General features: G+C 36.3%; 1 protein-coding gene across 8 annotated transcripts in view; it reads left to right on the top strand.

Annotated features, from left to right (window-relative positions):
- The window catches only part of LOC125662074 (intermembrane lipid transfer protein VPS13A-like), a 194,987-nt gene that overhangs the window by 109,537 nt on the left and 71,080 nt on the right, over positions 1 to 14,370 (top strand). For all 8 annotated transcript variants that reach the window (XM_056147820.1, XM_056147826.1, XM_056147822.1 and 5 more), the window contains 6 exons: positions 191 to 355; positions 1,530 to 1,652; positions 4,801 to 4,947; positions 8,275 to 8,436; positions 9,007 to 9,164; positions 12,860 to 12,962. In XM_056147820.1, the coding sequence (XP_056003795.1) occupies positions 191 to 355; positions 1,530 to 1,652; positions 4,801 to 4,947; positions 8,275 to 8,436; positions 9,007 to 9,164; positions 12,860 to 12,962 (858 nt within the window). The remainder of the gene's footprint in view (positions 1 to 190; positions 356 to 1,529; positions 1,653 to 4,800; positions 4,948 to 8,274; positions 8,437 to 9,006; positions 9,165 to 12,859; positions 12,963 to 14,370) is intronic.

The raw sequence follows: 14,370 nt of genomic DNA on the forward strand, positions 1-14,370 counted from the left end.
TTAAGGGGATGTGATTGATAATGGGGGGCATAATTGATGATGTGATTCTATGTTACAAGTAAATTTTACTGGAATATCATTGATTGATTGCATATTGTTTAATGTCCTACTTGAGAATTTTCCACACATATGTTATCAGGTGTTAAAGGTTGGTTTGATTAAATGACTTGAACTGATTGGCTCTTTCCAGGTGTTGAAGAATGATGACCTGCCCCCAGAAGAGGAGGATGAAGAAGAGGACTCTAAAAATATTGTGCTACCTCCACCTAAAATGTCCATCAACATTCAGTCTCACGATCCACTGGAAATCACTGTTACCAAGACGTGTTTGGAGGTCTTGAACAACCTCACCAAGGTGTGTATGAAATTATTTTGTGGATGTGGGTAAATTTAGTTTTTAGATGTGAATAAAATTAGTTTTTGGATGTGGATAAAATTAGTTTGTGATGTGGATATAATTAGTTTGTGGATGGATAAAATTAGTTTATCGATATGGGTAAAAGTAGTTTGTGAATGTAGGTAAAATTAGTTTGTGGTGTAGATAAAATAAGTTTGTGGATGTGGGTAAAATTAGTTTTTGGATGTGAATAAAATTAGTTTTTGGATGTGGATAAAATTAGTTTCTGGATGGATAAAATTTGTGATGTGGATAAAATTAGTTTGTGGTGTAGATGAAATTAGTTTGTGATGTAGATAAAATTAGTTTGTGAATATGGATAAAATTAGTTTGTGATGTGGATAAAATAAGTTTGTGGATGTGGGTAAAATTAGTTTGTGATGTAGATAAAATTAGGTTGTGGTGTTGATAAAATTACTCTTCAGATGTGCATAAAATTAATTTGTGATTTGGATAAAATTAGTTTGTGTGGATAAAATCAGTTTATGGGTATGGGTAAAAGTAGTTTGTGAATGTAGGTAAAATTAGTTTGTGGATGTGGGTAAAATTAGTTTGGATGCAGGTAAGAGGTAATGTTGCTAATTGTTAAAAGCGACTTTAAATGAATATTATTTATCATGTTTTATTCAACAGTAAATCTTATTGTAGTCATGTAATAAGTCCTGCAGAAATAAATACACAGTAATGTATAGATATGCAGTGGCCTTGTCAATAGATGGAAGTAAAGCAGAGAGGATTAAAGCTGACAAGAGATTGTGAATATAGTGATAGAGAATTGTGTGTAGCTACTAATTCACAGATCTTCTCCAGAGATTTTCCACAATTAAACATAATGTGCTATTAGCTGTAATAAAATTTGAATAGATATTAGATAGATTTGTTATTGAATTATTACCAAAACTCTAACAACAATTTCACCAATATTGTGTTTGATCTATGTAAAACCCTAACAACAATTTCACCAATATTGTGTTTAATCTATGTAAAACCCTAACAACAATTTCACCAATATTGTGTTTAATCTATGTAAAACTCTAACAACAATTTCACCAATATTGTGTTTAATCTATGTAAAACTCTAACAACAATTTCACCAATATTGTGTTTAATCTTATTGACTATTGCTTTGTAGGCATTTGGAGATGCATACAAACTTGTGACTCCAGCTGAGGAGGCAGGAACAGTTCTCTCCCCTTACGTGATCAACAACCACACAGGAATACCTGTTGTCCTGAAACTGGACAATGCGTTTGAGGTCAGTTCATTTCTGTACACTATTCTGGCCAATCAGAATGCAGGAGCCGACCCTTTGGTTATAGTCATTTTGTATAGTAGAGATAGGAGACACTGTACATCTGTAGTACAGGGGGCCTTGGTTATAGTCATGTTGTATAGTAGAGATAGGACACACTGTACATCTGTAGTACAGGGGGCCTTGGTTATAGTCATGTTGTATAGTAGAGATAGGACACACTGTACATCTGTAGTACAGGGGGCCTTGGTTATAGTCATGTTGTAATATAGAGATAGGAGACACACTACATCTGTAGTACAGGGGGCCTTGGTTATAGTCATGCTGTGTGACATTTATACAGTGTATGTTAACCTTAGGCTCTCTGTGACATTTATACAGTGTATGTTAACCTAAGGCTCTCTGTAACATTTATACAGAGTATGTTAACCTAAGGCTCTCTGTAACATTTATACAGTGTATGTAACCTTAGGCTCTCTGTAACATTTATACAGTGTATGTAACCTTAGGCTCTCTGTAACATTTATACAGTGTATGTTAACCTAAGGCTCATTGTAACATTTATACAGTGTATGTAAACCTAAAACTCTCTGTGACATGAATACAGTGTATGTAACCTAAGGCTCTCTCTGACATGAATACAGTGTATGGTAACGTAAGACTGTTTTGTGACATGAATACAGTGTATGTTAACGTAAGACTCTCTTTGACATGAATACAGTGTATGGTAACGTAAGACTGTTCTGTGACATGAATACAGTGTATGGTAACGTAAGACTGTTCTGTGACATGAATACAGTGTATGTAACCTAAGGCTCTCTTTGACATGAATACAGTGTATGGTAACGTAAGACTGTTTTGTGACATGAATACAGTGTATGGTAACGTAAGACTGTTCTGTGACATGAATACAGTGTATGGTAACGTAAGACTCTCTTTGACATGAATACAGTGTATGGTAACGTAAGACTGTTTTGTGACATGAATACAGTGTATGGTAACGTAAGACTGTTCTGTGACATGAATACAGTATATGGTAACGTAAGACTCTCTTTGACATGAATACAGTGTATGTTAAGACTCTCTTTGACATGAATACAGTGTATGGTAACGTAAGGCTCTCTTTGACATGAATACAGTGTATGGTAACGTAAGACTGTTTTGTGACATGAATACAGTGTATGGTAACGTAAGACTGTTCTGTGACATGAATACAGTGTATGGTAACGTAAGACTCTCTTTGACATGAATACAGTGTATGGTAACGTAAGTCTGTTCTGTGACATGAATACAGTGTATGGTAACGTAAGACTGTTCTGTGACATGAATACAGTGTATGTAACCTAAGGCTCTCTTTGACATGAATACAGTGTATGGTAACGTAAGACTGTTTTGTGACATGAATACAGTGTATGGTAACGTAAGACTGTTCTGTGACATGAATACAGTGTATGGTAACGTAAGACTCTCTTTGACATGAATACAGTGTATGGTAACGTAAGACTGTTTTGTGACATGAATACAGTGTATGGTAACGTAAGACTGTTCTGTGACATGAATACAGTATATGGTAACGTAAGACTCTCTTTGACATGAATACAGTGTATGTTAAGACTCTCTTTGACATGAATACAGTGTATGGTAACATAAGGCTCTCTTTGACATGAATACAGTGTATGGTAACGTAAGACTGTTTTGTGACATGAATACAGTGTATGGTAACGTAAGACTGTTCTGTGACATGAATACAGTGTATGGTAACGTAAGACTCTCTTTGACATGAATACAGTGTATGGTAACGTAAGTCTGTTCTGTGACATGAATACAGTGTATGGTAACGTAAGGCTCTCTGTGACATGAATACAGTGTATGGTAACGTAAGACTGTTCTGTGACATGAATACAGTGTATGGTAACGTAAGACTGTTCTGTGACATGAATACAGTGTATGTTAACGTAAGACTCTCTTTGACATGAATACAGTGTATGTTAAGACTCTCTTTGACATGAATACAGTGTATGGTAACGTAAGACTGTTTTGTGACATGAATACAGTGTATGGTAACGTAAGACTCTCTTTGACATGAATACAGTGTATGTTAAGACTCTCTTTGACATGAATACAGTGTATGGTAACGTAAGACTGTTCTGTGACATGAATACAGTGTATGGTAACGTAAGACTCTCTTTGACATGAATACAGTGTATGTTAAGACTCTCTTTGACATGAATACAGTGTATGGTAACGTAAGATTGTTTTTGACATGAATACAGTGTATGGTAACGTAAGACTGTTCTGTGACATGAATACAGTGTATGGTAACGTAAGACTCTCTTTGACATGAATACAGTGTATGTTAAGACTCTCTTTGACATGAATACAGTGTATGGTAACGTAAGACTGTTCTGTGACATGAATACAGTGTATGGTAACGTAAAACTGTTCTGTGATATGAATACAGTGTATGGTAACGTAAGACTGTTCTGTGACATGAATACAGTGTATGGTAACGTAAGACTCTTTGACATGAATACAGTGTATGGTAACGTAAGACTCTCTGTGACATGAATACAGTGTATGGTAACGTAAGACTGTTCTGTGACATGAATACAGTGTATGGTAACGTAAGACTCTCTTTGACATGAATACAGTGTATGGTAACGTAAGACTGTTCTGTGACATGAATACAGTGTATGGTAACGTAAGACTCTTTGACATGAATACAGTGTATGGTAACGTAAGACTCTCTGTGACATGAATACAGTGTATGGTAACGTAAGACTGTTCTGTGACATGAATACAGTGTATGGTAACGTAAGACTGTTCTGTGACATGAATACAGTGTATGGTAACGTAAGACTGTTCTGTGACATGAATACAGTGTATGGTAACGTAAGACTCTCTGTGACATGAATACAGTGTATGGTAACGTAAGACTGTTCTGTGACATGAATACAGTGTATGGTAACATAAGACTCTCTTTGACATGAATACAGTGTATGGTAACGTAAGACTCTCTGTGACATGAATACAGTGTATGGTAACGTAAGACTGTTCTGTGACATGAATACAGTGTATGGTAACGTAAGACTGTTCTGTGACATGAATACAGTGTATGGTAACGTAAGACTGTTTTGTGTATTTTGTGTAGATGCCTACGGAGGTGAAGAATGGTAAGATGGTGCTGGAATCGGAACAGTCTCTCCCTCTGTACGGGAGAAAGCGGGCAGTACTGAAACGTCAGGCGTCTGTCATCAAATCCACACAGGACGGTGACGAGAAAAAATTCATCTTCCAGGTACGCAAAATTCATCTTCCAGGTATGAAAAATTCATCTTCCAGGTACGCAATCATTTCATGTCATCTGCAGAGTTAATGGTTTTTGATTATTCGAATTCACAATGATTCTGCAGCTGATACAGGGATACATGAAATGTGTCGCATGGCTTAAAGAGGAGGTTGCGTTTAACTCCAGATTTCTGTAAAAAGAAACTTGTATATTTTATTTTAGTTGTAAAAATGTAGGTCCCATGTCATAATAGCTGGATCATGATATTATACCTGTATGTATCAGACAGGTGTATTCACCTCTTCTGTGTATATCAGACAGTTGTATTCACCTCACCTGTGTATGTCAGACAGGTGTATTCACCCCACCTGTGTATATCAGACAGGTGTATTCACCCTACCTGTGTATGTCAGACAGTTGTATTCACCTCACCTGTGTATGTGAGACAGGTGTATTCACCCCACCTGTGTGTATCAGACAGGTGTATTCACCCCACCTGTGTATGTCAGACAGTTGTATTCACCTCACCTGTGTATGTGAGACAGGTGTATTCACCCCACCTGTGTGTATCAGACAGGTAGTGATGGGCAATCAGTTTAAAATCATAATCAATAATCGTTTTGTAATTGGGAGTTGTAAACTGATCGATTTTCAATTAATAATCGTATTTCTATGATATCTAAAATTATTTTTTTCATTCAATATTATTTTTATAAACCTTCTATACCACCATGTATGTAACTTCCTCTTCATGAATACTGCATAAATGAACAAAACCAGTCATTCATGCATTATTTTTTTATATAACAGCAAACTAAAATAAAACTGGAACTAACCTTGGGACTGAAACAGACATTTAAAATAAATTACATGTAAAAATATGCATGTTTTGTTTTATAAAACAGCGAACTTGGCAGTATCTGGAACCGGCATAGTTTTCACTCACGCTCACCATTTTGAAATGAACTAAAATACGAACCAACTTTGTCCTTGTTATCCGCCATTTTTATTTCCGGTTTTGACAGCGACTTTCGGTTATAAAATTTCATAGTCAACTAGTTCTAATTGTAACGGGGACCGTTACAGATGTTCCCCAAACCTCCCCCAATTAAAAAGTGATGTCCTTGTGAATCTATAGGAAAAAATCATTTTATTTTAGCCTTTAATTACATGTAGTACGTTCAATATGATCATTTCAGTACCAAGAAATGAAAGAAAGCGTTGCACGTGCATACACGCGCACGCGTGTATGATTCCAAATTTTTGTTGATGTTGTTCAACAGGCATTTGTATCATATACCCACATTATGAATTTCATAACGTTTCCACCAAATATAAGGAAGTTATAGCGATTTTAAAATCGTCCAATCAGAAATCAGCACATGTGCATGCACGTGCTGAGCAGTAATTTTAACCACAGCAATTTGTAAGGAGTACCAAGATACATCTAAACCCCTAATATGAATAGAATTTGATGAAAAACAAAAACGTTATCGTCCTTTAAAAATTGAACATTTAAAAAACGTTGCACGCGCATGCGCGTGTGCGTTGGCATTTTTTGTTACACCAACATATAGATACACATATTGTCTACATATGCTGTGAATATCATCTCATTCGCTTCATAAATAAGATAGTTACAAACGTTTTAGCATTATCCAATCAAAATGAAGCGCACGTGCATGCGCGTGGAAATTGGTAATTTTGACCATGTAAATCAGTTAAGGGTCTCAATATCTACCTAAGATATGAATTTCAAGCCATTTCAATGAACAACAAAAAAGTTAGACTGATTCCAAAGTTAGCGTACAAATTTTGTAATGCGCGTGCACGCGCATGCGTGCGCGTGCTGGCAAAATAACTATTATTTTTCATATGTACAAATGATATACTATCATCCTATTTAGGTTTTATATCGCTTCCTTCAATATTCTGATTTTCCATTTTTTGTACCAAAATTGCAATGCACGTGCGCGCGCGTGCATGCACGTGTAAACAAAATGACTATCACTATGCACATCTACAAACGCTATACTATCATCCTGGAAAGTTTCATATCGATCCCTTTTGTAGTTTCTGAGAACACTACCGGACAAAAAAGTACCGGAGAAAAAGAATAATAATAATAATAATAATAATAATAAGAAACAGAGTAAAAACAATATGTTCCCAAACTTTGTTTGGGGAACATAATAATTGGAATGGGAGAGGGTAAACCAATCGATTTTCGATAATAATCGACCATCATCTCATCACCACAGACAAGTGTATTCATGTCACCTGACTGTATCGATAATAATCGACCATCAGCACAGACAAGTGTATTCACGTCGCCTGACTGTATCGATAATAATCGACCATCAGCACAGACAAGTGTATTCACGTCGCCTGACTGTATCGATAATAATCGACCATCACCACAGACAAGTGTATTCAAGTTGCCTGACTGTATCGATAATAATCGACCATCACCACAGACAAGTGTATTCACGTCACCTGACTGTATCGGGCAGGTGTATTCATGGATATAAGTTCGATCCTGATTAACATGTTGAAGATTGTTAAAGTTGTCAAATCATTGAATAAAATTGATTGTAATTATCAAATAAAATTGTAATTGATTTATTACATTTGTCACATATCATGAAATGGATCACAGATTGTTGAATTCATCACAGATTTTTAAATTGATTACAAATAATTATGTCTTCAGCTACAGGCCTGATTAACATTGACAGTTTTACGATCTCTTCATGCATTGACAGTTTTACGGTCTCTTCATGCATTGACAGTTTTATGGTCTCTTCATGCATTGACAGTTTTACGGTCTCTTCATGCATTGACAGTTTTACGGTCTCTTCATGCATTGACAGTTTTACGGTCTCTTCATGCATTGACAGTTTTACGGTCTCTTCATGCATTGACAGTTTTACGGTCTCTTCATGCATTGACAGTTTTACGGTCTCTTTTTGCTATGCAGCTATTGATTTGAAAATTTGAATGTCAGTTTATATCCATGGGTTACAAATCAGGTTTGAATTTTGGCTTTGTTGACCTAGTTTTTGAAAGAGCTATGGATCTTAGTCAGTAATGCCACAAAGCGGGTCAGATAATGTCACAAAGCAGATCAGATAATGTCACAAAGTGGGTTCCTTTGGTGAAGCTTGCTATCACAAATGATATGTAGTTATAATTGATCACAGATTGTTGATTTTATCACAGATTGTTAATTTTATCACAGATTGTTCATTTTGTCACGGATCATTGATTTTATCACAGATTGTTGACTTTATCACAGATTGCTGATTTTATCACTGATTGTTGATTTTGTCACAGATTGAAAAATTTGGTGCTACTAGGGAGGTGACTATCAAACGAACGGAGAAACGCTTGTACCCGGTCAACCATAAAACATATCCTGGTGACACATGGGCCATAGTGTGTAGTACAGAGGCTATGATTGGTCAGAAAAGCATTCATCTCAGGTCCATTGTACAGGTAAGATTAAATCACAGGTGTGTTGTACAGGTAAGATTAAATCACAGGTATGTTGTACAGGTAAGATTAAATCACAGGTGTGTTGTACAGGTAAGATTAAATCACAGGTCCATTGTACAGGTAAGATTAAATCACAGGTATGTTCTACAGATAATATTAAATCACAGGTATGTTGTACAGGTAAGATTGAATCACAGGTGTGTTGTACAGGGAAGATTAAATCACAGGTGTGTTGTACAGGTAAGATTAAATCACAGGTCCATTGTACAGGTAAGATTAAATCACAGGTATGTTCTACAGGTAAGATTAAATCACAGGTGTGTTGTACAGGTAAGATTGAATCACAGGTGTGTTGTACAGGTAGGGGTAAGATTAAATCTCAAGTCCATTGTACTCTGAAGAACAAGAGTAGTAGTTTTATAAAATAAATTTTCTGACCTCTCAGTCTAAATCACATGCATCATACATTATCATGAGCAAGTTTAAAAAACAATAATGATCTGCTGTTTAGATTTACTGTTCCAGTTTTTGAATTGTTCATTTTATCTCATACCTGCTTCGTTTTATCAGATGAAAAACAATCTTCCGAATGCTGTGGAGATTTTTTTCCGAAGCGAAAAGAGCTTGATGTCATGCGGTGTGGTTCGACCCGGAGACGTATTTAATGTCCCACTTCCTGCTGTGTACACTCCAGATGGACAATTTCTTTTGAAACCTCAAACTGAAAAGTAAGTCGTGAGTTTGTGTGGTGTGTGATCAGTAAGTTGTGAGTTTGTGTGTTGTGTGATGAGTAAGTCGTGTGGTGTGTGATGAGTAAGTCGTGTGTTTGTGTGATGAGTAAGTCGTGTGTTTGTGTGTTGAGTAAGTCGTGTGTTTGTGTGGTGTGTGATGAGTAAGTCGTGTGTTTGTGTGATGAGTAAGTCGTGTGTTTGTGTGGTGTGTGTTGAGTAAGTCGTGTGTTTGTGTGGTGTGTGATGAGTAAGTTGTGTGGTGTGTGATGAGTAAGTCGTGTGTTTGTGTGATGAGTAAGTCATGAGTTTGTGTGGTGTGTGATGAGTAAGTCGTGTGGTGTGTGATGAGTAAGTCGTGTGTTTGTGTGATGAGTAAGTCATGTGTTTGTGTGGTGTGTGATGAGTAAGTCGTGTGTTTGTGTGGTGTGTGATGAGTAAGTCGTGTGGTGTGTGATGAGTAAGTCGTGTGTTTGTGTGATGAGTAAGTCATGTGTTTGTGTGGTGTGTGATGAGTAAATCGTGTGTTTGTGTGATGAGTAAGTCATGTGTGTGTGTAGTGTGTGATGAGTAAGTCATGTGTTTGTATAGTGTGTGATGAGTAAGTCATGTGTTTGTGTAGTGTGTGATGAGTAAGTCATGAGTTTGTGTAGTGTGTGATGAGTAAGTCATGTGTTTGTATAGTGTGTGATGAGTAAGTCATGTGTTTGTGTAGTGTGTGATGAGTAAGTCATGTGTTTGTGTAGTGTGTGATGAGTAAGTCATGTGTTTGTATAGTGTGTGATGAGTAAGTTATGAGTTTGTGTAGTGTGTGATGAGTAAGTCATGTGTTTGTATAGTGTGTGATGAGTAAGTCATTTGTTTGTATAGTGTGTGATGAGTAAGTCATGCGTTTGTGTGGTGTGTGATGAGTAAGTCATGAGTTTGTGTAGTGTGTGATGAGTAAGTCATGAGTTTGTGTGGTGTGTGATGAGTAAGTCATGAGTTTGTGTAGTGTGTGATGAGTAAGTCATGAGTTTGTGTGGTGTGTGATGAGTAAGTCGTGTGTTTGTGTGATGAGTAAGTAATGAGTTTGTGTGTTGTTTGATGAGTAAGTCGTGTGGTGTGTGATGAGTAAGTCGTGTGTTTGTGTGATGAGTAAGTCATGTGTTTGTGTGGTGTGTGATGAGTAAGTCGTGTGTTTGTGTGGTGTGTGTTGAGTAAGTCGTGTGGTGTGTGATGAGTAAGTCGTGTGTTTGTGTGATGAGTAAGTAATGAGTTTGTGTGTTGTTTGATGAGTAAGTCGTGTGGTGTGTGATGAATAAGTCGTGTGGTGTGTGATGAGTAAGTCTTGTGTTTGTGTGATGAGTAAGTCGTGTGTTTGTGTGATGAGTAAGTCATGTGTTTGTATAGTGTGTGATGAGTAAGTCATGTGTTTGTATAGTGTGTGATGAGTAAGTCATGTGTTTGTGTGGTGTGTGATGAGTAAGTAGTGTGTTTGTGTGATGAGTAAGTCATGAGTTTGTGTAGTGTGTGATGAGTAAGTCATGAGTTTGTGTGGTGTGTGATGAGTAAGTCATGAGTTTGTGTAGTGTGTGATGAGTAAGTCATGTGTTTGTATAGTGTGTGATGAGTAAGTCATGTGTTTGTATAGTGTGTGATGAGTAAGTCATGTGTTTGTGTGGTGTGTGATGAGTAAGTAGTGTGTTTGTGTGATGAGTAAGTCATGTGTTTGTGTGGTGTGTGATGAGTAAGTAGTGTGTTTGTGTGATGAGTAAGTCATGAGTTTGTGTAGTGTGTGATGAGTAAGTCATGAGTTTGTGTGGTGTGTGATGAGTAAGTCATGAGTTTGTGTAGTGTGTGATGAGTAAGTCATGAGTTTGTGTGGTGTGTGATGAGTAAGTCGTGTGTATGTGTGATGAGTAAGTCATGAGTTTGTGTAGTGTGTGATGAGTAAGTCGTGAGTTTGTGTGGTGTGTGATGAGTAAGTCATGAGTTTGTGTGGTGTGTGATGAGTAAGTCATGAGTTTGTGTAGTGTGTGATGAGTAAGTCATGAGTTTGTGTGGTGTGTGATGAGTAAGTCGTGTGTATGTGTGATGAGTAAGTCATGAGTTTGTGTAGTGTGTGATGAGTAAGTCGTGAGTTTGTGTGGTGTGTGATGAGTAAGTCATGAGTTTGTGTGGTGTCTGAGTAAGTCGTGTGTTTGTGTGGTGTGCTATGAGTAAGTCTTGTGTTTGTGTGATGAGTAAGTCGTGTGTTTGTGTTGTGTGTGATGAGTAAGTCATGTGTTTGTGTTGTGTGATGAGTAAGTCATGTGTTTGTATAGTGTGTGATGAGTAAGTCGTGAGTTTGTGTAGTGTGTGATGAGTAAGTCATGAGTTTGTGTGGTGTGTGATGAGTAAGTCGTGTGTTTGTGTGATGAGTAAGTCATGTGTTTGTATAGTGTGTGATGAGTAAGTCATGAGTTTGTGTGGTGTGTGATGAGTAAGTCGTGTGTTTGTGTGGTGTGTGACAGACTGGTGAGTAAGTCATGAGTTTGTGTGGTGTGTGATGAGTAAGTCGTGAGTTTGTGTGGTGTGTGATGAGTAAGTCATGAGTTTGTGTGGTGTGTGATGAGTAAGTCGTGAGTTTGTGTGGTGTGTGACAGACTGATGAGTAAGTCATGTGTTTGTGTGGTGTGTGATGAGTAAGTCGTGTATTTGTGTGGTGTGTGACAGACTGATGAGTACGTCGTGTGTTTGTGTGGTGTGTGATGAGTAAGTCGTGTTTTTGTATAGTGTGTGATGAGTAAGTCGTGTGTTTGTGTAGTATGTGATGAGTAAGTCGTGAGTTTGTGTGATGAGTAAGTCGTGTGTTTGTGTGGTGTTTGATGATTAAGTCGTGTGTTTGTGTGGTGTGTGATGAGTAAGTCATGTGTTTGTGTAGTGTGTGATGAGTAAGTGATGTGTTTGTATAGTGTGTGATGAGTAATTCGTGAGTTTGTGTAGTGTGTGATGAGTAAGTTGTGAGTTTGTGTGGTGTGTGATGAGTAAGTTGTGAGTTTGTGTGGTGTGTGATGAGTAAGTCATGTGTTTGTGTAGTGTGTGATGAGTAAGTCGTGTGTTTGTGTGGTGTGTGATGAGTAAGTCATGTGTTTGTGTAGTGTGTGATGAGTAAGTCGTGTGTTTGTGTGGTGTGTGATGAGTAAGTCATGTGTTTGTGTAGTGTGTGATGAGTAAGTCATGAGTTTGTGTGGTGTGTGATGAGTAAGTCGTGTGTTTGTGTGGTGTGTGATGAGTAAGTTGTGAGTTTGTGTGGTGTATGATGAGTAAGTTGTGAGTTTGTGTGGTGTGTGATGAGTAAGTCATGAGTTTGTGTAGTGTGTGATGAGTAAGTCATGTGTTTGTATAGTGTGTGATGAGTAAGTCGTGTGTTTGTGTAGTGTGTGATGAGTAAGTCGTGTGTTTGTGTGGTGTGTGACAGACTGATGAGTAAGTCGTGAGTTTTAGGATGATAAATTTGAGCATGTTTTGGGACTATAAATTAATTTGATCATGTTTGTGATTGCAATTTGATCATGGATTTGATCGTAATTATGAGAATAAATTTGATTGTCATCATGATTGTAAATTTGATTGTAATTGTAAATTTGATTGTAATTGTAAATTTGATCATGTACTATATGATTATGATTTGAAATTTGAACAATTGGATATAATATTTTTATGAATTATAGTTGTGAAATATCCAAAGTTCCAATCTGTTGGCGGACGGTGGAGAGCTCACCGAAGATCTACGTACCGTGTCCGTATAAAGACGGGTCGGATTACGTCATATGTGTGAGTACATTTAATACGCTGTACTTCAATAGATGATGTCATGTGTGTCAGTAGATTTAATATTCAATAGATGATGTCATGTGTGTCAGTAGATTTAATATTCAATAGATGATGTCATGTGTGTCAGTAGATTTAATATTCAATAGATGATGTCATGTGTGTCAGTAGATTTAATATTCAATTGATGATGTCATGTGTGTCAGTAGATTTAATGTTTCAATAGATAATGTCATGTGTGTCAGTAAATTTAATATTTCAATTATTATTATAGATGATGTCATTTCTGTCAGTAGATTTAATACTTCAATAGATGATGTCATTAATTCTGTCAGTAGATTTAATATTTCAATAGATAATGTCCTTTGTGTGGGTAGCTTAATATTTCAATTGATGATGTCATGTGTGTGAGTAGATTTAATATTCAATAGATGATGTCATTTCTGTCAGTAGATTTAATATTTCAATTGATGATGTCATTTCTGTCAGTAGATTTCATACTTCAATTGATGATGTCCTTTGTGTCAGTAGATTTAATACTTCAATTGATGATGTCCTTTGTGTCAGTAGATTTAATACTTCAATTGATGATGTCCTTTCTGTCAGTAGATTTAATACTTCAATTGATGATGTCATTTCTGTCAGTAGATTTAATATTTCAATTGATGATGTCCTTTGTGTCAGTAGATTTAATACTTCAATTGATGATGTCCTTTGTGTCAGTAGATTTAATACTTCAATTGATGATGTCATTTCTGTCAGTAGATTTAATACTTCAATTGATGATGTCCTTTGTGTCAGTAGATTTAATACTTCAATTGATGATGTCCTTTGTGTCAGTAGATTTAATACTTCAATTGATGATGTCCTTTGTGTCAGTAGATTTAATATTTCAATTGATGATGTCCTTTGTGTCAGTAGATTTAATACTTCAATTGATGATGTCCTTTGTGTCAGTAGATTTAATACTTCAATTGATGATGTCCTTTGTGTCAGTAGATTTAATACTTCAATTGATGATGTCATTTCTGTCAGTAGATTTAATACTTCAATTGATGATGTCCTTTCTGTCAGTAGATTTAATACTTCAATTGATGATGTCATTTCTGTCAGTAGATTTAATACTTCAATTGATGATGTCCTTTCTGTCAGTAGATTTAATACTTCAATTGATGATGTCCTTTGTGTCAGTAGATTTAATACTTCAATTGATGATGTCCTTTGTGTCAGTAGATTTAATACTTCAATTGATGATGTCCTTTGTGTCAGTAGATTTAATACTTCAATTGATGATGTCCTTTGTGTCAGTAGATTTAATATTTCAATTGATGATGTCCTTTTCGTCAGTAGATTTAATACTTCAATTGATGATGTCATTTCTGTCAGTAGATTTAATACTTCAATTGATGAT

This window comes from Ostrea edulis, chromosome 8 (genome assembly GCF_947568905.1).
Source record: "Ostrea edulis chromosome 8, xbOstEdul1.1, whole genome shotgun sequence".
NCBI lineage: Eukaryota > Metazoa > Mollusca > Bivalvia > Ostreida > Ostreidae > Ostrea > Ostrea edulis.